The sequence below is a fragment of the Bombina bombina genome, chromosome 6, assembly GCF_027579735.1.
Source record: "Bombina bombina isolate aBomBom1 chromosome 6, aBomBom1.pri, whole genome shotgun sequence".
Lineage (NCBI taxonomy): Eukaryota > Metazoa > Chordata > Amphibia > Anura > Bombinatoridae > Bombina > Bombina bombina.
The window spans coordinates 534,923,959-534,951,599 of NC_069504.1; the positions used below are offsets into that span (position 1 = coordinate 534,923,959).

At 39.6% G+C, this 27,641-nt stretch overlaps 1 protein-coding gene across 1 annotated transcript in view; it reads right to left on the reverse strand.

The window, feature by feature from the left end:
- SLC12A1 (solute carrier family 12 member 1) overlaps positions 1–27,641 on the reverse strand; it is a 165,923-nt gene that overhangs the window by 25,834 nt on the left and 112,448 nt on the right. Inside the window, exon 20 of the mRNA XM_053717461.1 lies at positions 19,694–19,837. Within this exon, the coding sequence (XP_053573436.1) occupies positions 19,694–19,837 (144 nt within the window). The remainder of the gene's footprint in view (positions 1–19,693; positions 19,838–27,641) is intronic.

Consider the following 27,641-nt stretch of genomic DNA (forward strand, 5'->3'; position numbering starts at 1 on the left):
GGGAGGGACAAGGCAGGTACTTAAACGGAAGGAACCACTGCCTGTAGAACCTTTCTCCCAAAAATAGCCTCCGAAGAAGCAAAAGTATCAAATTTGTAAAATTTTGAAAAGGTATGAAGCGAAGACCAAGTCGCCGCTTTGCAAATCTGTTCAACAGAAGCCTCATTTTTAAAGGCCCAGGTGGAAGCCACAGCTCTAGTAGAATGAGCTGTAATCCTTTCAGGGGGCTGCTGTCCAGCAGTCTCATAGGCTAAGCGTATTACGCTCCCAAGCCAAAAAGAAAGAGAGGTTGCCGAAGCCTTGTGACCTCTCCTCTGTCCAGAGTAAAAAACAAACAGGGAAGATGTTTGACGAAAATCTTTAGTCGCTTATAAGTAAAACTTTAAAGCACGGACTACGTCCAAATTATGTAAAAGACGTTCCTTCTTTGAAGAAGGATTAGGACACAATGATGGAACAACAATCTCTTGATTGATATTCTTGTTGGAAACTACCTTAGGTAAAAACCCAGGTTTTGTACGCAGAACTACTTTATCTGTATGGAAAATCAGATAAGGAGAATCACATTGTAAAGCTTATAACTCAGAGACTCTACGAGCCGAGGAAATAGCCATCAAAAACAGAACTTTCCAAGATAAAAGTTTGATATCAATGGAATGAAGGGAACTCCTTGAAGAACATTAAGAACCAAGTTTAAGCTCCATGGAGGAGCAACAGGTTTAAACACAGGCTTAATTCTAACCAAAGCCTGACAAAATGCCTGGACGTCTGGAACCTCTGCCAGACGCTTGTGCAAAAGGATAGACAGAGCAGAAATCTGTCCCTTTAAAGAACTAGCTGATAATCCTTTATCCAAACCCTCTTGGAGAAAGGACAATATCCTAGGAATCCTAACCTTACTCCATGAGTAATTCTTGGATTAACACCAATGAAGATATTTGCGCCATATCTTATGGTAGATTTTCCTGGTTACAGGCTTTCGTGCCTGTATTAAGGTATCAATGACTGACTCGGAGAAGCCACGCCTTGATAAAATCAAGCGTTCAATCTCCAGGCAGTCAGTCTCAGAGAAATTAGATTTGGATGATTGAAAGGACCTTGTAGTAGAAGGTCTTGTCTCAGAGGCAGAGGCCAAGGTGGAAAGGATGACATGTCCACCAGGTCTGCATACCAGGTCCTGTGTGGCCACGCAGGCGCGATCAAGATCACCGATGCTCTCTCCTGTTTGATTTTGGCAATCAGTCGAGGGAGCAGAGGAAATGGTGGAAACACATAAGCCAGGTTGAAGAACCACGGTGCTGCTAGAGCATCTATCAGCGTCGCTTCTGGGTCCCTGGACCTGGATCCGTAACAAGGAAGCTTGGCGTTCTGGCGAGACGCCATGAGATCCAATTCTGGTGTGCCCCAACAATGAACAAATTGAGCAAACACCTCCGGATGGAGTTCCCACTCCCCCGGATGAAAAGTCTGACTACTTAGTAAATCCGCCTCCCAGTTCTCTACACCTGGGATATGGATCGCTGATAGATGGCAAGATAGATTATCTTGGAGACTTCTAACATCGCTAGGGAGCTCCTGGTCCCCCCTTGATGGTTGATGTAAGCCACAGTTGTGATGTTGTCCGACTGAAATCTGATGAACCTCAGGGTTGCTAACTGAGGCCAAGCTAGAAGAGCATTGAATATTGCTCTTAACTCCAGAATATTTATTGGGAGGAGTTTCTCCTCCTGAGTCCACGATCCCTGAGCCTTCAGGGAATTCCAGACTGCACCCCAACCTAGAAGGCTGGCATCTGTTGTTACAATTTTCCAATCTGGCCTGCGAAAGGTCATACCTTTGGACAGATGGACCCGAGATAGCCACCAGAGAAGAGAATCTCTGGTCTCAGGATCCAGATTTAGCAGAGGGGACAAATCTGTGTAATCCCTATTCCACTGACTGAGCATGCATAATTGCAGCGGTCTGAGATGTAGGCGCGCAAATGGCACTATGTCTATCGCCACTACCATTAAGCCGATCACTTCCATGCACTGAGCCACCGAAGGGCGCGGAATGTAGTGAAGAACAAGGCAGGAATTTAGAAGCTTTGATAACCTGGACTCCGTCAGGTAAATTTTCATTTCTACAGAATCTATCAGAGTTCCTAGGAAGGAAACCCTTGTGAGGGGTGATAGAGAACTCTTTCCCTTGTTCACTTTCCACCCATGCGACCTCAGAAATGCCAACACTATGTCCGTATGAGATTTGGCAATTTGGAAGTTTGACGCCTGTATCAGGATGTCGTCTAGATAAGGGGCCACTGCTATGCCCCGTGGTCTTAGGACCGCCAGAAGAGACCCCAGAACCTTTGTAAAAATTCTTGGGGCTGTAGCTAACCCGAAGGGAAGAGCCACAAACTGGTAATGCCTGTCTAGAAAGGCAAACCTTAGGAACCGATGATGATCTTTGTGAATCGGTATGTGAAGGTAAGCATCCTTCAAATCCACTGTGGTCATGTACTGACCCTCCTGGATCATAGGTAGGATTGTCCGAATAGTTTCCATTTTGAACGATGGAACTCTGAGGAATTTGTTTAAGATCTTTAGATCCAAAATTGGTCTGAAGGTTCCCTCTTTTTTGGGAACCACAAACAGATTTGAATAAAATCCCTGTCCTTGTTCCATCTGTGGAACTGGATGGATCACTCCCATTATTAGGAGGTCTTGCACACAGCGTAAGAATGCCTCTTTCTTTATCTGGTTTACAGATAATCTCGAAAGGTGAAATCTCCCTTGTGGGGGGGAAGCTTTGAAGTCCAGAAGATATCCCTGAGATATGATCTCCAACGCCCCGGGATCCTGAACATCTCTTGCCCACGCCTGGGTGAAGAGAGAAAGTCTGCCCCCTACTAGATCCGTTGCCGGATAGGGGGCCATTCCTTCATGCTGTCTTAGAGGCAGCAGTAGGCTTTCTGGCCTGCTTGCCTTTGCTCCAGGCCTGGTTAGATTTCCAGGCCGGCTTGGATTGCGCAAAAGTTCCCTCTTGTTTTGTAGCAGAGGAAGTTGATGCTGCACCTGCCTTGACGTTTCGAAAGGCACGAAAATTAGACTGTTTGGCCCTTGATTTGGCCCTGTCCTGAGGAAGGGTATGACCCTTACCTCCAGTAATGTCAGCAATAATTTCCTTCAAACCAGGCCCGAATAGGGTCTGCCCCTTGAAGGGAATGTTAAGTAATTTAGACTTTGAAGTCACGTCAGCTGACCAAGATTTAAGCCATAGCGCCCTACGCGCCTGGATGGCGAATCCAGAATTCTTAGCCGTTAGTTTAGTCAAATGAACAATGGCATCAGAAACAAAAGAATTAGCTAGCTTAAGTGTTCTAAGCTTGTCAAGTATTTCAGTCAATGGAGTAGCTGTCTGAAAGGCCTCTTCCAGAGACTCAAACCAGAACGCCGCAGCAGCAGTGACAGGAGCAATGCATGCAAGGGGCTGCAGGATAAAACCTTGTTGAATAAACATTTTCTTAAGGTAACCTTCTAATTTTTTATCCATTGGATCTGAAAAAGCACAACTGTCCTCGACAGGGATAGTGGTACGCTTTGCTAAAGTAGAAACTGCTCCCTCCACCTTAGGGACCGTCTGCCATAAGTCCCGTGTGGTGGCGTCTATTTGAAACATTTTTCTAAAAATAGGAGGGGGGAAAACGGCACACCGGGCTGTCCCACTCCTTAGTAATAATTTCTGTAAACCTTTTAGGTATTGGAAAAACGTCAGTACACACCGGCACCGCGTAGTATTTATCCAGTCTACACAATTTCTCTGGCACTGCAATTGTGTCACAGTCATTCAGAGCAGCTAAAAACTCTCCAAGCAACACCTGGAGGTTCTCAAGCTTAAATTTAAAAGTAGACATATCTGAATCAGTTTTCCCCGAGTCAGAGACGTCACCCACAGACTGAAGCTCTTCCTCAGCTTCTGCATATTGTGACGCAGTATCAGACATGGTCCTTAAAACATCTGGGCGCTCTGTATTACGTCTAACCCCAGAGCTATCGCGCTTTCCTCTGAATTCAGGCAGTCTGGCTAATACCGCTGACAGGGTATTATCCATGATTGCCGCCATGTCCTGCAAAGTAATCGCTATGGGCGTCTTTGATGTACTTGGTGCCATTTTAGCGTGAGTCCCTTGAGCGGGAGTCAAAGGGTCCGACACGTGGGGAGAGTTAGTCGGCATAACTTCCCCCTCGTCAGAATCCTCTGGTGATAATTCTTTTAAAGATAACAGCTGATCTTTATTGTTTAAAGTGAAATCAATACATTTAGTACACATTCTCCTATGGGGATCCACCATGGCTTTTAAACATAATGAACAAGGAGTTTCCTCTATGTCAGACATGTTTATACAGACTAGCAATGAGACTAGCAAGCTTGGAAAACACTTTAAATCACGTTAACAAGCAATGTAAAAAAACGTTACTGTGCCTTTAAGAGAAACAAATGTTGCCAAAATTTGAAATAACAGTGAAAAAAGGCAGTTAAACTAACGATATTTTTACAGTGTATGTAACAAGTTAGCAGAGCATTGCACCCACTTGCAAATGGATGATTAACCCCTTAATACAAAAAACAGATTAACAAAACAAAAAATATGTTTTTTAAACAGTCATAACAACTGCCACAGCTCCTACTTTTGAAGCCTTTTGAGCCCTTCAGAGATGTCCTATAGCATGCAGGGGACTGCTGAGGGAAGCTGAATGTCACAGTTTGTAATTTTAACTGCACCAACTGTAACTTTTATACTATAACAGTGGAAAGCCTCAGGAAACTGTTTCTAGGCAAAAATAAAGCCAGCCATGTGGAAAAAACTAGGCCCCAATAAGTTTTATCACCAAAGTATATATAAAAATGATTAAACATGCCAGCAAACGTTTTATATTGCACATTAATCAGAGTATATACCTCTGATAGCAAGCCTGATACTAGTCGCTATTAAATCACTGTATTTAGGCTTTAACTTACATTAATCCGGTATCAGCAGCATTTTCTAGCAAATTCCATCCTTAGAAAAACTTAACTGCACATACCTTATTGCAGGATACCCTGCACGCCATTCTCCCTCTGAAGTTACCTCACTCCTCAGACATATGTGAGAATAGCAGTGGATCTTAGTTACTTCTGCTAAGATCATAGAAAAACGCAGGCAGATTCTTCTTCTAAATGCTGCCTGAGATAAAATAGTACACTCCGGTACCATTTAAAAACAATAAACTTTTGATTGAAGAAAAAACTAACTATATTTTACCACTTTCCTCTTACTACCTCCAGCTATGTTGAGAGCTTGCAAGAGAATGACTGGATATGGCAGTTAGGGGAGGAGCTATATAGCAGCTCTGCTGTGGGTGATCCTCTTGCAACTTCCTGTTGGGAAGGAGAATATCCCACAAGTAATGGATGATCCGTGGACTGGATACACCCAACAAGAGAAATTAGACTGTGAAATCCGTTTTACATAAAGCTAAAAAATCTATAAATTTGTTTGGATAAGTCACTTTCAAATAGTTTATTTGTTAAATAATTTCAGTATACCTCAGTCATTTGGAAGCCCTTATTGTGGGCCAGATTGTAAGTGGAGCTCAATATATTGCTTTTGCTGAAGCGATATTTGTACTCCACTATGTAATACCAGTGCACGCTAATAAACTCTGGTATTTAAAGTTAGATGCAATGCGAACAAGACCTCGCGCTTTCATTGCTTGGAAGCATTGTGTTTTACAAGAGCGCGCTTTCATACTGCATTAGAACATTGCGCAGCAAAGGGGTAAGTAGCGCAGCAAGGGTAGCATATTTTTAAATGTATATGTTTATGCTAATATACATATATATTTATGTGTTATGTGTATATACACATATTACAGTGAATGTTCATACAAACAAAATCCAACAATCCTCTGTCGGTAAAACAACAACTTCCGGTTCTTGGTTGAAACATGTAGGTATATACAGATGAGGTCACAGTAAATGTAAACCATGCATGTACAAGTGACCAAGAGCTTTACATCTACGAATAAGGTTTACAGTAAAGGATCTTGTTTGAATTGCATTTCTACATATGCCATATAATTAATTGTACTCAGTGTAGGATCCAGTCTTACGACTAGGGATGTCAAAATGAGGATTAGGGAAAAAAAATCTATAATCAATATTGGCAGATCCTCCACCCCTGTGGTCCAGCACCTTGTGATGAACTACAATGGTGATTTGAGAACATTTAAATGGTGTGCCATTGAGAAATTGTGGAGACCAAAAAGGGGGGGGATCTGGACCAATTGTTAGCAAAAGCGTGAGGCTTACTGGATATTTACACTTGGGACAAGAGTTCCACAAGGGCTAAATTCCAGATATGACATAATCAACTATTGGGAATAGACATTAAGAGGCCTATCTTTTAAGCTGTCAACCGCAAATACGCCAGAATTCCGCATCATAATTGTTGCGAGATTGATCCAACCTAGTTATCAAAGCCTACAGACCGGCAAAAGTTGAAATTCGTGACGTAACATACGATCCGCCGGTCTCAATCCGACGCATATCGATGCTTACGTCATTACAGATATTCCGAATACACATTCAGCTCTAACACTTTTTCCCAGTTATCAAACTTTTAACAGGTACGCTCTCGTCTTTTCTGACCCAGCGTACCTGGTTTTAAATCCGCCCCCCTGGAGGCCGTGGATGCCATAGGAATCAATGGGAGTCTGAAAGCAGCGAAAGCTTATGCTCGATGCTGCAAGACAAATAAATATAACCCATTGATTTCTATGGTAGAAAACAAGTAACGTTTACACCTAACACCCTAACATAAACCCTGAGTCTAAACACCCCTAATCTGCTGCCCCGAAATCGCTGCAACCTAAATAAAATGTATTAACCCCTATTTCACCGTTCCCCGACACCGCCGCCACTAAATAAACATATTAACCCCTAAACCTCTGGCCTCCCACATCACCACCACTAACTAAACCTATTAACCCCTAAACCGTCAGCCCCCATATCGCCAAAAACTAAATTAATCTTGAAAATGGTTGATGGGATGTATTTATTTAAAAAGGACCTTCCTTTAGTGTGAAGGACAGGCACATTTTGGTGGTGTTGGGGTAAGCACGGGGGTGACTATTTCTTGCATTTAACGCCGGAAACAGGAGTTAAGAAGCAGCGGTCCACGCCAGATGGATGAAGATAGAAGATGCCGTCTGGATGAAGACTTCTTCTCGTCTGGATGAGGACTTCTCCGGCTGGATGAAGATAGAAGATGCCGTCTGGTACTATAACTTATGTTGGTACTATAACATATGCTGGTTCTATAACATATGCTGGTACTATAACATATGTTGGTACTATAACATATGCTGGTACTATACCATATGCTGGTACTATAATATATGTTGGTACTATAATATATGTTGGTACTATAATATATGCTGGTACTGTAACATATGCTGGTACTATAATATATGTTAGTACTATAACATATGCTGGTACTATAACATATGCTGGTACTATAACATATGCTGGTACTATAACATATGCCGGTACCTCCGCAGAGAAGCAGAGAAAAGCACAGACTAAAAAGCTGCAGAAAATCAGTTCCTACATAAAGATTAAAAATGTGACTACTATATAAAAATAAGAAAGTGACAGTCTGGCTGGTTTATTACTTGGCCATGCGCTTTCTCTGTGTTTATGCCAAGTTTGGGCTGGGGCATTCTATGTGATGTCAAAAGACTAAACTTAAACACATTTGCACATACACAATCCTTTGAATTTGACCAAAAATTTGGAGTGGAATAATAACCAAAATAGGAGCTGGTATTTTTACTGCAAACCCCCCCCCCCCCCCAACTTCAATGTTTTATACAGAAGAAGCTACACCGACAATACGCTTTATAGGTGGCATTCTGCCATATGCCATGTAACTCCAAACAGGTGTTGATCATCCCTTAAAGGGAAAAAAAAACCCCACATTTTTATTTCATGATTCAGATAGAAAATAAAATTTTAAAATGAATTTTCAATTTACTTCTATTATCAAATGTGCGTTGTTCTATTGATTATTCTTTGTTGAAAAGATATCTAGGTAGGATAGGTAGCGTACACATTTCTGGAGCATTAGATAACAGAAAATAGTGCTGCCATCTAATGGTCTTGCTAACGTTGCAAAACTGCTGCCATGCGCACACTCCTGAACTTACCTTCCTGCTTTTCAACAAAGGATAACACAAAACCAAAGAAAATTTAATAGAAGTAAATTAGAAAGTTGTTTAAAAGTGTATATTCTATCTGAATCATGAAAGAAAAAAATTGAGTTTTATGTCCCTTTAAATTAAAGAAGCTAGGAGTAAGAAGGGAATCAAGATCAATATATCTACCATAGACAGGATTTTATTCCCATTATTTCTGAATATTTGGATGAAAAAAATAAAAAAATTGCACTTTTCACTAATCAACTAATTAACAAATCAGTGAAGCCACGCAAATTGGTTGGTTGATTCCTTTGTTCCTTTGCTAAAGGGATAATGATATATATATATAAATCTATGTAAAGAATAAATGACCAAATAAACATATTTTTAATGATTCATAATTAATTTTTTCATATAAATTCCAAACAAATGAAAAAATGTCCCTGCCAAGTGTATAGCGTGGTTTTAAGCAGTTTAAAATGGGATTCAGCAACTACTAAAAAAAGAGAAGTAAACAGTTTTGTAAATATTAAACAATGTAGAGTTCTGCGGCCAAAGGGGTGCGTTAGCTACGCGTGCTTTTTTCCCCCCGCACCTCTTAAACAACGCTGGTATTGAGAGTTCTCAGAAGGGCTGCATTAGGCTCCAAAAAGGGAGCGTATAGCATATTTACCGCCACTGCAACTCTCAATTCCTATGGGGAAACACTTCCTAAGTCTGCACCTAACACCCTAACATGTACCCCGAGTCTAAACACCCCTAACCTTACACTTATTAACCCCTAATCTGCCGCCCACGCTATCGCTGACCCCTGCATATTATTTTTAACCCCTAATCTGGCGCTCCGTACACCGCCGCAACCTACGTTATCCCTATGTACCCCTAATCTGCTGCCCCTAACACCGCCGACCCCTATATTATATTTATTAACCCCTAATCTGCCGCCCCCAACGTCGCCGCCACCTACCTACAATTATTAACCCCTAATCTGCCGACCGGACCTCACTGCTACTATAATAAATGTATTAACCCCTAAAGCTAAGTCTAACCCTAACCCTAACACCCCCCTAACTTAAATATAATTTAAATCTACTGAAATAAAATAAATCTTATTAAATAAATTATTCCTATTTAAATCTAAATACTTACCTGTAAAATAAACCCTAATATAGCTACACTATAACTAATAATTACATTGTAGCTATTTTAGGATTAATATTTATTTTACAGGCAACTTTGTATTTATTTTAACCAGGTACAATAGCTATTAAATAGTTAATAACTATTTAATAGCTACCTAGTTAAAATAATTACAAAATTACCTGTAAAATAAATCCTAACCTAAGTTACAATTAAACCTAACACTACACTATCAATAAATTAATTAAATAAATTAACTACAATTACCTACAATTATCTACAATTAAATCAACTAAACTAAATTACAAAAAAACAAACACAAAATTACAAACAAAAAAAAACACTGTTCCGATCAGCCAATAGAATGCAAGCTCAATCTGATTGGCTGATTGGATCAGCCAATTGGATTGAACTTGAATCTGATTGGCTGATTCAATCAGCCAATCAGATTTTTCCTACCTTAATTCCGATTGGCTGATAGAATCCTATCAGCCAATCGGAATTCGAGGGACGCCATCTTGGATGACGCCATTTAAAGGAACCTTCATTCGGACTTAGGACGTCGTTGGAAGAGGATGGATCCGCGTCGGCTTCTTCAAGATGGTCCCGCTCCGCGCCGGATGGAAGAAGATAGAAGATGCCGCTTGGATGAAGATGTTTACCGGTCCGGATCTCCTCTTCTTGCCGAATATGATGAAGACTTGGGAGCCTCTTCTGGACCTCTTCTTGCCGGATAGGAGGAAAACTTCGGACCCTCTTCTGGACGGATCGGTGATACCCGGCGTGGTGAAGACAAGGTAGGAAGATCTTCAGGGGCTTAGTGTTAGTTTTTTAAGGGGGGTTTGGGTTAGATTAGGGGTATGTGGGTGGTGGGTTGTAATGTTGGGGGGGGGTATTGTATGTTTATTTAAATGCAAAAGAGCTGTTTTCTTTGGGGCATGCCCCGCAAAAGGCCCTTTTAAGGGCTGGTAAGGTAAAAGAGCTTTACCATTTTTATTTTAGAATAGGGTAGGGCATTTTTTTATTTTGGGGGGCTTTGTTATTTTTTTAGGGGGCTTAGAGTAGGTGTAATTAGTTTAAAATTCTTGTAATGTTTTTTTATTTTTTGTAATTTAGTGTTTGTTATTTTTTGTAATTTAGTGTTTGTTTTTTTTTGTAATTTAGTTAAGTTGATTTAATTGTAAATAATTGTAGATAGTTTATTTAATTAATTTATTGATAGTGTAGTGTTAGGTTTAATTGTAACTTAGGTTAGGATTTATTTTACAGGTAGTTTTGTAATTATTTTAACTAGGTAGCTATTAAATAGTTATTAACTATTTAATAGCTATTGTACCTGGTTAAAATAAATACAAAGTTGCCTGTAAAATAAATATTAATCCTAAAATAGTTACAATATAATTATTATTTATATTGTAGCTATATTAGGGTTTATTTTACAGGTAAGTATTTAGATTTAAATAGGAATAATTTATTTAATAAGATTTATTTTATTTCGTTAGATTTAAATTATATTTAACTTAGGGGAGTGTTAGGGTTAGGGTTAGACTTAGCTTTAGGGGTTAATACATTAATTAGAGTAGCGGTGAGGTCCGGTTGGCAGATTAGGGGTTAATAATTGTAGGTAGGTAGCGGCGACGTTGGGGGGGGCAGATTAGGGGGTAATAAATATTATGTAGGGGTCGGCGATGTTAGGGGCAGCATATTAGGGGTACATAGGGATAATGTAGGTTGCGGCGGTGTGCGGTCGGCAGATTAGGGGTTAAAAAAAATTAATAGAGTGGTGGCGATGTGGGGGGGCCTCAGTTTAGGGGTACATAGGTAGTTTATGGGTGTTAGTGTACTTTAGAGCACAGTAGTTAAGCGCTTTATGAACCGGCGTTAGCCCAGAAAGCTCTTAACTCCTGGCATTTTTCTGCGGCTGGAGTCTTGTTGTTAGATTTCTAATGCTCACTTCAGCCAAGACTCTAAATACCGGCGTTAGAAAGATCCCATTGAAAAGATAGGATACGCAAATGGCGTAAGGGAATCTGTGGTATGGAAAAGTTGCGGCTGGTAAGTGAGCGTTAGACCCTTTCCTGACTGACTCTAAATACCAGCGGGCGGCCAAAACCAGCGTTAGGACCCCCTAACGCTGGTTTTGACGGCTAACGCAGAACTCTAAATCTAGGCGTGTGTCTCCAAAGTCTCGTTCAAGGCTGAAAGACTGTTTTCAGTGTGTATATATTTGATGATATTTGACAAAATCATTTTCTCTCAGCAACAAACTAGTAGCAACAAACACTGTGGGGGACTTTAAAAATGCATGGGACAAGCATAGGGCTATCCTACGAACTAGATAAGTTTATATTGTTAGGTAAGGTCGGGCAGACTTGCTGGGCCTATGGCTCTTATCTGCCGTCAATATCTATGTTTCTATGTTTCTATGTAACATGCCTAAATAGTTGACAAGATGTATTTGCAGTTGTTATCAGCTTGCAAGTAATAGAATATCTGCCTCAGTGGCCCTGTCAACACTGGCAAAGGCACAATTACAAATGCAATGATTATACTTGTATGTCTGCAAAAAAAAAACTACTCACTAACAAAATTAGATAAAATCACAATTTGTGATCCGTTTTCATACACTCTTGAAAGTTAGTAATCTACTTGAACACATTTGCCACAATGAAAGTGCTACGAGGCAGCAAAATATTCCAAGGTATCTGCTGCTATGTCGAGCGAGTCTGACGACAGGCGGCATTGCCGAGAGGTGTTTACTATACGTGTTATTGGTTGACGATGATGTCTATAGATATCAACCACCATCACCGCCCATATTGGGCACTTGGAATATAATTTCCAGGTTTTCATTATAGCTGAACCGTTGCAAAGGTGAAATAATCAGCTGTTGGGTGAGAGCAGGTTGGTAACCATGGTTACTGATCAGCTTATTACTTCACCTGTGCACTGGTTCAGCTATAATGAAAATCTGGCCTATTTGGGGTACTTGAGGACCATGGTTGAGAAACACTTCACTACACTATTAACAGTAAACCGCCACAACCCCCAACACAAGTACCCTACACTATTAACCCTAAACCGCAACAACTCCCAACACAAACTAACCCTACTCTATTATTATTATTATTTATTTGTAAAGCGCCGACAGATTCCGTAGCGCTGCCCATGGGTACAAGGATAACAGTACAATGGAGAAACAATACGATAAAAGACAAAATTTTACAGACAAATACAGGGGGAATTGAGGGCCCTATTCTCGTGGGAACTTACAATCTAGATGGGTAGGAGGATGGGAAACAGAAGGTGGGGACTGCAAAAGTGAGAATGATATTAGTGAGGAGATAGAGGGCAACTGTTAGTTAAGTGAAGTTAGTTTGTTAATAAGTCGGGTGATAAGCTTCCCTGAAAAGAAAGGTCTTTAGGGAACGTTTAAAGGAGGAGAGGTTAGGGGCAAGTCTGACAGCATGAGGAAGTGCGTTCCAGAGGGTTGGTGCCGCATGAGAGAAGTCCTGTAGTCTAGCAAGAGAGGAGGTGATGGTAGAGGACGCAAGAAGCAGGTCATTGTTGGATCTTAGGGGGGCGGGCAGGAGTATATTTGTTGATAAGTGAGGACAGGTAGGGTGGGGGAGCATTGGTGAGGGCTTTGTAGGTAAGGGTGAGAATTTTGAATTTAACTCTGTTGTGAATGGGGAGCCAGTGAAGAGGTGTAGCAGAAACAGAGCCTCGAGAGAGGTGGATTAGCCTGGCAGATGCATTTAGGATGGATTGGAGGGGAGAGAGATGGGAGAGAGGGAGGCCAGTTAGTAAGTTGTTACAGTAGTCAAGTTGGGAAATTACCAGGGAGTGGATTAGCTGTTTAGTAGTTTCAGTACTTAGAAACAGACGATTTTGGAGATATTGCGTAGGTGGTTGCGGCAGGATGAAGAGAGCAATTGGATGTGGGAAATGAAGGACAGATTTGAGTCAAGCGTGACTCCGAGACAGCGGACTTGGGGTGATGGGGAGATAGTGGTGCTGCCAACAGTGATAGAAAAATTAGAAACTGGAGTAGAGAGGGGGGAATTAGAAGTAGTTCGGTCTTGGACATGTTTATTCTTAGGTGGTGAGAGGCCATCCAGGAGGAAATGCCAGATAAGCAGTCGCTGATGTGAGAATTCACAGAAGGAGAGAGTGCAGGGGTGGAAAGGTAGATCTGGGTATCATCAGCATAGAGATGATAGCTGAAGCCATAGCTGTTGATAAATTTACCCAGTGAAGAAGTGTAAATAGAGAAGAGTAGAGGACCCAGGACAGAGCCTTGAGGTATTCCAACAGACAGAGGCAAAAGAGAGGAGGAGTCACCAGCAAAAGAGACGGAGAAAGATCTGTTAGAGAGATAAGAGTGAATCCAGGAGAGGGCAGTGTCACAGACCCCAAGAGAGCTGAGAGTCCTACTCTACCTAACACCTAAGCCCCCGACTTGATCTCCTGCACCATGCTCAATCATCACCCCTTTTAAGATGCACTGGACCAGGGCTCAATTCCGGTCCAGTGTTCAATTCCAGGAACCTGGTTAGACCGGCAGGGTTTTGCCGGCCCTCTGTTGGTCGGCCGCCAAGCGTTTAGTGCATCTCTGTGACACATTATTTAAACATTGTTTATCATTTTAGCAACATAGCTCCTATAATTATAATGGGGTGGTTTACTATTTAGTATAGTTTGTAATAGTCAGGTATTTTTCAGACAGTAGGCAGTATGTGGGAGTTAGCTTGGGTGTTCCAGGGGAGTATAGATTACATATTAAGTAAGTGTAGGCAATATAAGAGACTTAACTGGGCACTCCAGGGGTGTGTAGATTAGACATGACGTAGGTGGTCAGGGGGAGTTAGCTGGGTGGTGCAGGGGGAGTCTAGGTTAGCTCTGACGTAGGTTTAGGTGGTCGTGGGAGGTACAAGGCGGTACAGTACGAGTGTAGGTTAGATGTGACATAGGTATAGGCGTTCAGGGAGAGTTAGTGTGACATGCTAGGGGGAGTAGGCTGCACTTTAATTTGGACATATTGACACCAGCGAAGTGCAGGTTGCGAGGAGGGCAGACCTGATTAAAAAAACCAGGGCGGGCCGTGGGCCGGACACACCGTTGGAGAAAGTAATTTATCAGGTAAACATAAATTCTGTTTTCTCCAACATAGGTGTGTCCGGTCCACGGCGTCATCCTTACTTGTGGGAACCAATACCAAAGCTTTAGGACACGGATGAAGGGAGGGAGCAAATCAGGTCACCTAAATGGAAGGCACCACGGCTTGCAAAACCTTTCTCCCAAAAATAGCCTCAGAAGAAGCAAAAGTATCAAATTTGTAAAATTTAGAAAAAGTGTGCAGTGAAGACCAAGTCGCTGCCTTACATATCTGATCAACAGAAGCCTCGTTCTTGAAGGCCCATGTGGAAGCCACAGCCCTAGTGGAGTGAGCTGTGATTCTTTCAGGAGGCTGCCGTCCGGCAGTCTCATAAGCCAATCGGATAATGCTTTTAATCCAGAAGGAGAGAGAGGTAGAAGTTGCTTTTTGACCTCTCCGTTTACCAGAATAAACAACAAACAAAGACAAAGTTTGTCTGAAATCCTTAGTAGCTGCTAAGTAAATTTGAGAGCACGAACTACATCCAAGTTGTGCAACAAACGTTCCTTCTTTGAAACTGGATTAGGACACAAAGAAGGCACAACTATCTCCTGGTTAATGTTTTTGTTAGAAACAACTTTTGGAAGAAAACCAGGTTTAGTACGCAAAACCACCTTATCTGCATGGAACACCAGATAAGGAGAAGAACACTGCAGAGCAGATAATTCTGAAACTCTTCTAGCAGAAGAAATTGCAACCAAAAACAAAACTTTCCAAGATAATAACTTAATATCAACGGAATGTAAGGGTTCAAACGGAACCCCCTGAAGAACTGAAAGAACTAGGTTGAGACTCCAAGGAGGAGTCAAAATTTTGTAAACAGGCTTGATTCTAACCAGAGCCTGAACAAAGGCTAGAACATCTGGCACAGCTGCCAGCTTTTTGTGAAGTAACACAGACAAGGCAGAAATCTGTCCCATCAAGGAACTTGCAGATAATCCTTTTTCCAATCCTTCTCGAAGGAAGGATAGACTCTTAGGAATCTTAACCTTGTCCCAAGGGAATCCTGCAGATTCACACCAACAGATATACCAAATTATGTGGTAATTTTTCTGGTTACAGGCTTTCAGGCCTGAACAAGAGTATTAATAACAGAATCTGAGAACCCTCGCTTTGATAAGATCAAGCGTTCAATCTCCAAGCAGTCAGCTGGAGTGGGTCGAACGGACCTAGAACAAGAAGGTCTCTCAAAGGTAGCTTCCATGGTGGAGCCGATGACATATTCACCAGATCTGCATACCAAGTCCTGCGTGGCCACGCAGGAGCTATCAAAATCACCGACGCCCTCTCCTGATTGATCCTGGCTACCAGCCTGGGGATGAGAGGAAACGGCAGGAACACATAAGCTAGTTTGAAGGTCCAAGGTGCTACTAGTGCATCCACTAGAGCTGCCTTGGGATCCCTGGATCTGTACCCATAGTAAGGAACTCTGAAGTTCTGACGAGAGGCCATCAGATCCATGTCTGGAATGCCCCACGGTTGAGTGACTTGGGCAAAGATTTCCGGATGGAGTTCCCACTCCCCCGGATGCAATGTCTGACGACTCAGAAAATCCGCTTCCCAATTTTCCACTCCTGGGATGTGGATAGCAGACAGGTGGCAGGAGTGAGACTCCGCCCATAGAATGGCTTGAGAAGTATTACCTGCCTGCTTAGAGGACGTAGCCCTTGGGGCTGATCCGTTTCTGCGAAAGGGACGAAACTTAGGTTTATTTTTGGTCTTGAAAAGACCTATCCTGAGGAAGGGCGTGGCCCTTGCCCCCAGTGATATCAGAGATAACCTCTTTCAAGTCAGGGCCAAAGAGTGTTTTCCCTTTGAAAGGAATGTTAAGCAATTTGTTCTTGGAAGACGCATCCGCTGCCCAAGATTTTAACCAAAGCGCTCTGCGCCACAATAGCAAACCCAGAATTTTTTCGCCGCTAACCTAGCCAATTGCAAGGTGGCGTCTAGGGTGAAAGAATTAGCCAATTTAAGAGCACGAATTCTGTCCATAATCTCCTCATAAGAAGAAGAATTACTAATAATCGCCTTTCCTAGCTCATCAAACTAGAAACACGCGGCTGCAGTGACAGGGACAATGCATGCAATTGGTTGTAGAAGGGAACCTTGCTGAACAAACATCTTTAGCAGACCTTCTAATTTTTTATCCATAGGATCTTGGAAAGCACAACTATCTTCTATGGGTATAGTGGCGCGCTTGTGTAGAGTAGAAACCGCCCCCTCGACCTTGGGGACTGTCTGCCATCAGTCCTTTCTGGGGTCGACTATAGGAAAACAATTTTATAAATATGGGGGGAGGTACTAAAGGTATACCGGGCCTGTCCCATTCTTTACTAACAATGTACGCCACCCGCTTGGATATAGGAAAAGCTTCGGGGGGCCCCGGGGCCTCTAAGAACTTTTCCATGTTACATAGTGGTTCTGGAATGACCAGATAATCACAATCATCCAAATTGGATAACACCTCCTTAAGCAGAGCGCGGAGATGTTCCAACTTAAATTTAAAAGTAATCACATCAGGTTCAGCTTGTTGAGAAATGTTTCCTGAATCTGAAATTTCTTTTCCAACTTAAATTTAAAAGTAATCACATCAGGTTCAGCTTGTTGAGAAATGTTTCCTGAATCTAAATTTCTCCCTCAGACAAAACCTCCCTGGCCCCCTCAGACTGGTGTAGGGGCCCTTCAGAAACCATATCATCAGCGTTCTCATGCTCTACAGAATTTTCTAAAACAGAGCAGTCGCGCTTTCGCTGATAAGTGGGCATATTGGCTAAAATGTTTTTGATAGAATTATCCATTACAGCCGTTAAATGTTGCATAGTAAGGAGTATTGGCGCACTAGATGTACTAGGGGCCTCCTGTATGGGCAAGACTGGTGTAGACGAAGGAGGGGATGATGCAGTACCATGCTTACTCCCCTCACTTGAGGAATCATCTTGGGCATCATTTTTACTAAATTTTTTTATGACATAAAATACATATAGTTTAAATGAGAAGGAACCTTGGTTTCCCCACAGTCAGAACACAATCTATCTGGTAGTTCAGACATGTTAAACAGGCATAAACTTGATAACAAAGCACAAAAAACGTTTTAAAATAAAACCGTTACTGTCACTTTAAATTTTAAACTAAACACACTTTATTACTGCAATTGCGAAAAAGTATGAAGGAATTGTTCAAAATTCACCAAAATTTCACCACAGTGTCTTAAAGCCTTAAAAGTATTGCACACCAAATTTGGAAGCTTTAACCCTTAAAATAACGGAACCGGAGCCGTTTTTATATTTAACCCCTTTACAGTCCCTGGAATCTGCTTTGCTGAGACCCAACCAAGCCCAAAGGGGAATACGATACCAAATGATGCCTTCAGAAAGACTTTTCTATGTATCAGAGCTCCACACACATGCAGCTGCATGCCATGCTGTCCTCAAAAACAAGTGCGCCATACCGGCGCGAAAAGAGGCTCTGACTATGATTAGGGAAAGCCCCTAAAGAATAAGGTGTCTAAAACAGTGCCTGCCGATATAATCATATCAAAATACCCAGAATAAATGATTCCTCAAGGCTAAATATATGTGTTAATAATGAATCGATTTAGCCCAGAAAAAGTCTACAGTCTTAATAAGCCCTTGTGAAGCCCTTATTTACTATCTTAATAAACATGGCTTACCGGATCCCATAGGGAAAATGACAGCTTCCAGCATTACATCGTCTTGTTAGAATGTGTCATACCTCAAGCAGTAAGAGACTGCACACTGTTCCCCCAACTGAAGTTAATTGCTCTCAACAGTCCTGTGTGGAACAGCCATGGATTTTAGTTACGGTGCTAAAATCATTTTCCTCATACAAACAGAAATCTTCATCTCTTTTCTGTTTCTGAGTAAATAGTACATACCAGCACTATTTTAAAATAACAATTGAAAGAGGTGGAATGCCCCATTGTTTTAATTAAGAATGTAAAGTTATGCAAATTCAGAGCTCCCAACCATCTCACATGTTGCATGATCATAATAGTCAGGTATACGTGCTCCTCCTGCAGTTCTTATAAATGCCCCAGGTTTTAAAAAGAGAAACCAGGGACCTCCTACGCTGATGCACCTCTCTAGCACTGAATGTGGGCAGACAAGTTAACTGCCCGCAACTACTTTAAAAAAAGAATCTGTGTATTATGGGGCAGTAAACAATAATGAAGAGAAGCATTATAACCCCTGGGCACATGCCTATTGGAGCTAGATCATTATGTTCACCATTAAAATCCCACAGCTGCTTATTTTGTAGTGGTAAAAAAAACTGCTTAAACCTTATCTGAGGCACTAAAGGTTAAAATCATTTTGCTGCAATGACTACATATTCTCAGAATGAAAAACAGATCTTAAAATATATAGCAGAGAATGGACTAATAATTTTGCACAGCTAAAAATAAATATAGAAAGGAGGCCGTCAACTATTTTAATTTATATACATTTGTACTATGCAAATTTTCTTGTGAATATATAGGAAGGAAGCCAGACTGCTTACAATGCAAAAAAAAAAGTAAACTTCCTTCAAGCCAAATGCAAATGCTATAAGAAAAAACAAACTATAATTTAGTAGGAAATTGTGTGACAGCTTAACAGAACATAAATAGTTATAAGTGGAAATGTTTGTAATGTATATAAATGATGTGGCTATTTCATTGGACTCTCATTTTAATTTAGATGAAGTCATATATTTTACTTTTGGGCTAATATTTCACAACATATCAAGAAAAAGAAATAACTAGAAATAATTTGTTATAAAATGAGTGCACTTTTCCTTCTGAAAAAAAAAATGTGTCAAAGTATGCTACTTCAAGCATCAAAGTTTGTTCAGTATTACATTTACTTTGTACATTTCTAGACAGAGAAAATCTTTAAAGCAATGTTCCGTAGACGCGAGTGTTCCAATTTGTGTGATCAAGGATTCCGCAAGACAGTGGAACAAAAAAGATTTCTCCTCTGATGTGAAAGAAAAACTGAGGGGGTTATGGGAAAATTGGGGGATGAATAATAGACATTTTAAGCTTTAGGGGTTCCAACAATGATTTTGCAACCCAAAAATTATTTTAATGGTTAATTAGCTAATGGAACACTGCATTAAATAAATGAAAGGGGGAGGGGGAGGGGGATCATGATGAACAGAATAAGGAATCACCTACCTTTTGTGGATGAATGTTTTGTAATATTTAGCTTATGAGCTTTATGCATAAACCTGCGGATTCCCCTATTTCCTTCTTGAAATTCGTTCTCTTTAATAGTAGCTTCAAGAGTCAGCCTCTCTTGTTCGAGCTTTTGAAGTTCCTCTAAAAATAGCAAAAGGTATTGCAATTACTACCAACATACACTTTTATAATTCATACTGTATAACTTATTCTCCAGACTTTATTATCTCTACCCACTCTTCGAGCAGGCTATTCCTCAAACTCACACTTTCTGTCATGTAATATTCTTGTATAGTGTCTTGTGTTTTTCTTGAATAGTTATATAACAGAACAACAAACACTTTGCTTTTACATAAAATTGATTCATGTATTCTAAAAAAAGCCAGAAAGCAAATCATGTAAGCTGCAAATGCAGCAAATAATTATATAGCTGGTTTAGGCAATTTGCAGCATTTTAGGTTACAGATTTTGCTTTTTGACCTCTCTAGGGAACATTGGACAAAGCACAATTTTTATACAAAAGCAAGAAATGTTTAATATTCCTTTATGTCACTATATGTTATGTTTAAATATTTCCTTATTGTACAGTTTGGATTTATTAATGAATTTTAAATTGTCTTTCTAAATTCATCCTTTTGATTCATCTCTACTAGTAGTATTATGTATATTATGCATCATTTCAACAACACTTATTTGCATAATTTATAAAAAACAACAACATTATATTACAAGAACTGAATAAAGGTTTGACCAATGAACAATAAAATGACATCACTCCTGATTAAGTTTGTCACAAAGCACTGGGCATTTGTCTTCAGTTGCTGTATAAGGTGTATACAATAAATCAGAGACAAGAGGTGACAAGTAAATTGCCTGTTTGTGTCATAAACATCACAAACCTAATACTGGAGAATGAGACATCATTCTTTGTTAAGTGCCATATATGTTGTCATTAGGTAAAGCAACATGAGCATTAGACGGTGTTAAAGTTTCTTGTTGGCAAAGTTACCTTTCACTGTACAAGAATGAGGTTCGGAGCTAATCTTCCTTGTCTAGTAAATGGCCTATAAAAGTGGTTTCTACAGAGTGGATAGTCTACTGATACCAGTTTCAATTACCCATCCTGACACTCTGGATTGCTAATATTTCTTTTTTAATTAGGCTCTACTATAATAACATGATGACTGTATTTAATAGGATATAATGCTAATCATGCATATGATTCAGTAGTAAAGGTTATCCATTCCCTCATTCCTACAGAAATATATTTCTTTACTTTGTACTTACTGTAAATTACTATTTTTTCAGAGAATAGCTAAGCTAATCATTTTCTCTGTAGATGTACCAAATATAATTCTTAATAACATTTCTTTTTCACAGAGGTATAAATTGCAACTCATTTTGCAAATCTTCTGTATGGTTTACAATTGTACAATTGTATAATTATTTAAAATATCAGAAAAAAAAGTGCATATAAGGATCATGGTTTTTTCTGGCATGCTTTGTTCATGTGATACATCTCCCGAGGGGGTCACATGATTGTGTGATGTGCCAGCTATGTCAGCAAGGCTTATGCTTAAAGGGACATGAAACCCACATTTTTTCTTTCATGATTTAGAAAGAGAATGCAATTTTAAACATCTTTCTAATTTACTTCTATTATCTCATTTGTTTTATTCTCTTGATATTCTTTGCTGAAAAGCATATCTAGATATGCTCAGTAGCTGCTGATTGGTTGCTGCACATAGAAGCCTTGTGTGATTGGCTCACCCATGTGCTTTGCTTTTTCTTCAACTAAGGATATCTAAAAAATGAAGCAAAATAAATAATAGAAGTAAATTGTATTGTTTAAATTTGTATTCTCTATCTGAATCATGAAAGAAAGATTTTGGGTTTAGTGGCCCTTTAAGTACAATTACAGTATTTCTTAGAAAATATCAGGTATACAGCTCCAGGGTATGAGGCATGATAGTTCTCAAATACAGCAACTAAATCAACTCTTGGGTGTTAGAGCACAAATATAAAAAAGTGTATAAATTATTACTTTCTTAGGATAAGTTGTAGCTTATTTTTTCAATATATTGCAAAATGTTTTATTTGTAATATGTAATGTTCTATAATTTGTAGTGTTTGGGGACTTGTTATATTGTATTGCTAAATTGTTAATTATTTTAGTTTGTTTGTTGGTGCGATTTATCCTTTGGTAACCAAAGCTGACAAGGAATTTTAATCAATCCGCAAATGCTTCTCATGTTGAAGTCTATATTATTTTCCCTTCACTGTGCGTTTTTTCTTGTCTATACCGCAATAGTGTTTGGCCTTCCCGGCTTTGCCACCAGCCAGTGTGAGGGTTACTCACAGAAGGGAAAAAAGAAAAGAGCATCTATCCAGCACTCACTTTAGTCAAATGGATTCACTGACAGTAGGATTACAATGGCTTCATTATAAAACGTAACATTTATTTTATAGTAATTAACCAGCAGAATTGCTGTATTCTGCACATTCATTAAACATTTTTGATTAAAAGACAGAAAAACAAATCCCCATTTCCCTCATGTATAATACTACATAGCAAACATCCAACACAAGTTCACCATTCTAACACAAACACAAAAAAGGGACAGTGTCAGTATAATAAGCTACGGTTGACCCAAAGCTGGAAATCTCCCAACTAAAAAAGATACTTAAGATAATACTAATTTGATCATTTACTGAGGAACTTGATTTTGGGTATGGCCAGTAACCTACACTTGGCTAGATTACGAGTTTTGCGATATGAGTGAAAAAGCAGCGTAAAGGCTTTTTTTCACTACCGCTGCTATTACGAGTCTTGGCCGTAAAGCAATGTAACTACCGCAACTTTCAAAAAGTCCTTTTTCAAAGGGACTTCCATAGCGCCGGTATTACGAGTTTGCCTGGGAGGCCAAAAAGTGAGCGGTACAGCCCATACCGTCAAGATCCATACCGTAAACTGAAAGTCAGTAGTTATGTGTTTTATGCTACAACGCCGTAACATAAAACTCACAACTAAAGTGCTAAAAAGTACATTAACACCCATAAACTACCTATTAATCCCTAAACCAAGGCCCTTCCACATCGCAAACACTAAAATAAAATTATTAACCCCTAATCTGCCGCTCCGGACATCGCCGCCTCTATAATAAACATATTAACCCCTAAACCGCCACACTCCCGCATCGCAAACACTAGTTAAATATTATTGACCCCTAATCTGCTGTCCCTAACATCGCCACAACCTACATTACTGTTAGTAACCCCTAATCTGCTGTCCCGAACATCGCCACCACTATACTAAAGTTATTAACCCCTAAACCTAACCTTAACCCTAACACCCACTAACTTTAATATAATTAAAATAAATCTAAATAAAAATTACTATTATTAACTAAATAATTCCTATTTAAAACTAAATACTTACCTGTAACATAAACCCTAAGCTAGCTACAATATGACTGATACATTGTATCTATCTTAGGTTAATAGTTATTAACTATTTACTAGCTGCCTAGCTAAAATAAATACAAGTTTACCTGTAAAATAAAACCTAACCTGAGTTACACTAAATTACACAAAATAAAAAATAAATGATCAAATATTTAAACTAATTACACCTAATCTAATAGCCCTATAAAAATACCCCCCCTCCCAAAATAACCCCCCCCCAGCCTACAATAAACTACCAATGGCCCTTATAATACAAACAACCCCCCAACAGTAAAACCCAACACCCACACAACCAACCCCCCAAATAAAATCCTATCTAAAAAATTTAAGCTCCCCATTGCCCTGAAAAGGGCATTTGTATTGCATTGCCCTTAAAAGGGCATTTAGCTCTTTTTCCGCCCAAACCCTAAGTTAAACATAAAATCCACCCAATAAACCCTTAAAAAAACCTAACACTAACCCCCGAAGATCCACTTACAGTTTTTGAAGACCCGACATCCATCCTCAACGAAGCTGCAGAAGTCCTCATCGAAGCCGGCAGAAGTCTTCATCCAAGCCAGCAGAAGTCTTCATCCAGATGGCATCTTCTATCTTCATCCATCCGGCGTGGAGCAGCTCCATCTTCAAGACAGCCGGCGCGGAGCATCCTCTTCAATCGACGTCTCTTCCAGAATGAAGGTTCCTTTAAGGGACGTCATCCAAGATGGTGTCCCTTGAATTCTGATTGGCTGATAGAATTCTATCAGCCAATCGGAATTAAAGGGTAAAAAATCATATTGGCTGATGCAATCAGCCAATAGGATTGAGCTTCAATCATATTGACTGATCCAATCAGCCAATAGGATTGAGCTCAGATTCTATTGGCTGTTCCAATCAGCCAATAGATTGCATCAGCGAATAGGATTTTTTTACCCTTTAATTCCGATTGGCTGATAGAATCCTATCAGCCAATTGGAATTCAAGGGACGCCATCTTGGATGACGTCCCTTAAAGGAACCTTTATTTTGGAAGATCACGCCAGATGTCTTGAAGATGGAGCCGCTCCGCGCCTGATGGATGAAGATAGAAGATGCCGTCTGGATGAAGACTTCTGCCGGCTTGGATGAAAGCTTCGGCCCGCTTGGATGAAGACTTCTGCTGGCTTTGATGAGAACTTATGCCTTTTCGTTGAGGATGGATGGTGGGTCTTCAAAAACTGTAAGTGGATCTTTGGGGGTTAGTGTTTTATTTTTAGCTTAGGGTTTGGGCGGAAAAAGAGCTAAATGTCCTTTTAAAGGCAATGCCCATACAAATGTCCTTTTCAGGGCAATGGGGAGCTTAGGTTTATTTAGATAGGATTTTATTTGGGGGGTTTGGTTGTGTGGGTGGTGGGTTTTACTGTTGGGGGGTTGTTTGTATTTTTTTTTACAGGTAAAAGAGCTGATTTCTTTGGGGCAATGCCCGGCAAAAGGCCCTTTTAAGGGCTATTGGCAGTTTAGTTTAGGCTAGGGGTTTTTTTTTATTTTGGGGGGGGGGGGGCTTTTTTATTTTGATAGGGCTATTACATTAGGTGTAATTAGTTTAAATATTTGATAATTTATTTTTTATTTTGTGTAATTTAGTGTTTGTCTTTGTAATTTAGTTAATTTATTTAATTGTAGAGTAAGGTTAGGTGTTAGTGTAACTCAGGTTAGGTTTTATTTTACAGGTAAATTTGAATTTATTTTAACTAGGTAGCTATTAAATAGTTAATAACTATTTAATAACTATTCTACCTAGTTAAAATAAATACAAAGTTGCCTGTAAAATAAAAATAAATCCTAACATAGCTACAATGTAACTATTAGTTATATTGTAGCTAGCTTAGGGTTTATTTTATAGGTAAGTATTCAGTTTTAAATAGGAATAATTTAGTTAATTGTAGTTATTTTATTTAGATTTATTTAAATTATATTTAAGTTAGGGGGGTGTTAGGGTTAGACTTAGAATTAGGGGTTAATAACTTTAATATAGTGGCAGCGACTTTGGGGACGGCAGATTAGGGGTTAATAAGTGTAGGTAGGTTGCGGCGACATTGGGGGCGGCAGATTAGGGGTTCATAAGTATAATGTAGGTAGCGGCGGTGTACGGAGCGGCAGATTAGGGGTTAATAATATAATGCAGTTGTTGGCAATGTCAGGGGCGGCAGATTAGGGGTTAATAAGTGTAAGATTAGGGGTGTTTAGACTCGGGGTTCATGCTAGGGTGTTAGGTGTAGACATAAATTTGGTTGTGTGGGTGGTGGGTTTTACTGTTGGGGGGTTGTTTGTATTTTTTTTTTACAGGTAAAAGAGCTGATTTCTTTGGGGCAATGCCCGGCAAAAGGACCTTTTAAGGGCTATTGGCAGTTTAGTTTAGGCTAGGGGTTTTTTTTTTATTTTGGGGGGGGGGGGCTTTTTTTTTTGATAGGGCTATTACATTAGGTGTAATTAGTTTAAATATTTGATAATTTATTTTTTATTTTGTGTAATTTAGTGTTTGTTTTTGTAATTTAGTTAATTTATTTAATTGTAGAGTAAGGTTAGGTGTTAGTGTAACTCAGGTTAGGTTTTATTTTACAGGTAAATTTGTATTTATTTTAACTAGGTAGTTAGTAAATAGTTAATAACTATTTACTAACTAGTCTACCTAGTTAAAATAAATACAAACTTAGCTGTGAAATAAAAATAAAACCTAAAATAGCTACAATATAACTATTAGTTATATTGTAGCTAGCTTAGGGTTTATTTTATAGGTAAGTATTTAGTTTTAAATAGGAATTATTTAGTTAATGATAGTAATTTTTATTTAGATTTATTTTAATTATATTAAAGTTAGGGGTGTTAGGTTTAGACTTAGGGTTAGGTTTAGGGGTTAATAACTTTAGTATAGTGGCGGCGACGTTGGGGGCAGCAGATTATAGGTTATTAAATTTATGTAGGTGGCGGCAGATTAGGGGTTAATAAGTATAATGTAGGTGTTGGCGATGTTAGGGGCGGCAGATTAGGGGTTAATAAGTGTAATGTAAGTGGCGGCGACATTGGGGGAGGCAGATTAGGGGTTAATAAGTATAATGTAGGTGTCAGGGGCAGCAGATTAGGGGTGTTTAGACTTAGAGTTTATGTTAGGGTGTTAGGTGTAAACATAACTTTTCTTTCCCCATAGGAATCAATGGGGCTGCGTTACGGAGCTTTACGCTTCTTTATTGCAGGTGTTAGGCTTTTTTTTAGCCGGCTCTCCCCATTGATGTCTATGGGGAAATCGTGCACAAACACCTAAAATCAGCTCAAAGCAGCGCTGGTATTTAAGTGAGTTATGGAACTCAATTTTGTTCAACGCTCACTTATTGCCTGCTAACGCCGGGTTTATGAAAACCTGTAATAGCAGTGCTATAGGGAGGTGAGAGGTGGAAATAACTTGCAAGTTAGTACCAAGCCGCTCTTACCGCAAAACTCGTAATCTAGCCAACTGTTAGGAGAAAATCCAGCAATTATTAGAATAAGGTTAGGGAACTGTGCACTGAAACATTGGAAACCAAGATCTTCAAAGATATCAATAAAGAACCAAAATTACACAAGGCACAATAATAATGAGGGAAAGGGGTAGGGACTCCTGACGTAAAAAATGACTGGCACCATTTTGGTATGCGCAGTTCACTCTGTTTACAGCATTACAGTGCAATCTGTGTCTCAGTGCTATAGTCTGGCAAATTTTACTACAGTAATTGTCACTATTTTACAGGTACAGTATTTATTGAATACTAATTGAATACTGTGCTGTGCTAGTGTTAAACTAAATGTAGCACTATTGCACCCCTAATATAAGTTAGTTCAAACATGTTTTCAAGTTTTTAAACACTGGCAAGGGAAAAGAAAGTTAAAACCATGTTAATTCACTTTAAGGCGGTTTTCCGATCTCTAACCCGCTGTATGAGCGAGGTATATCTGTATAAGTTTTATAATGAAGCCATTGTAATCCTACTGTCAGTGTATATATTTGACTAAAGTGAGTGCTAGATAGATACTCTTTTCTTTTTTTCTCTTTTGACTAATATATTATTTACGCATCAAGCACCCCCCCACTACTCTTAATATATTTTTTCTGTTACTAATTTAAGTGTATTACAAATATTACAGGATAAGTGAGTAAATTACTGTAAATCTTCCTCTAATATACATAATTTGGTTACTCACAGAACCTTCAAGATTCCCAGTTGGCTTGTATATTTTAATTAAACGTTTCCGTTTTTATTTCCTTTCAGAAATGACCCTTGTGTGAACTATTCATAATGTGAGAGGGCCCAATACTCTGACTAAACACAGTAGACTGCTTCACTGTTTGTTACATATGAAGTCTGGGAAAGCCTTCCTCTAGGAGACCCATTGAGTCAATCATCTCCCAACACCTTTAAAATCCAAACCGTACCCAGAAACAGCATCTTATTCAAACAAAACGAGGGGTGTGGTGATTTTAATCCACAAAG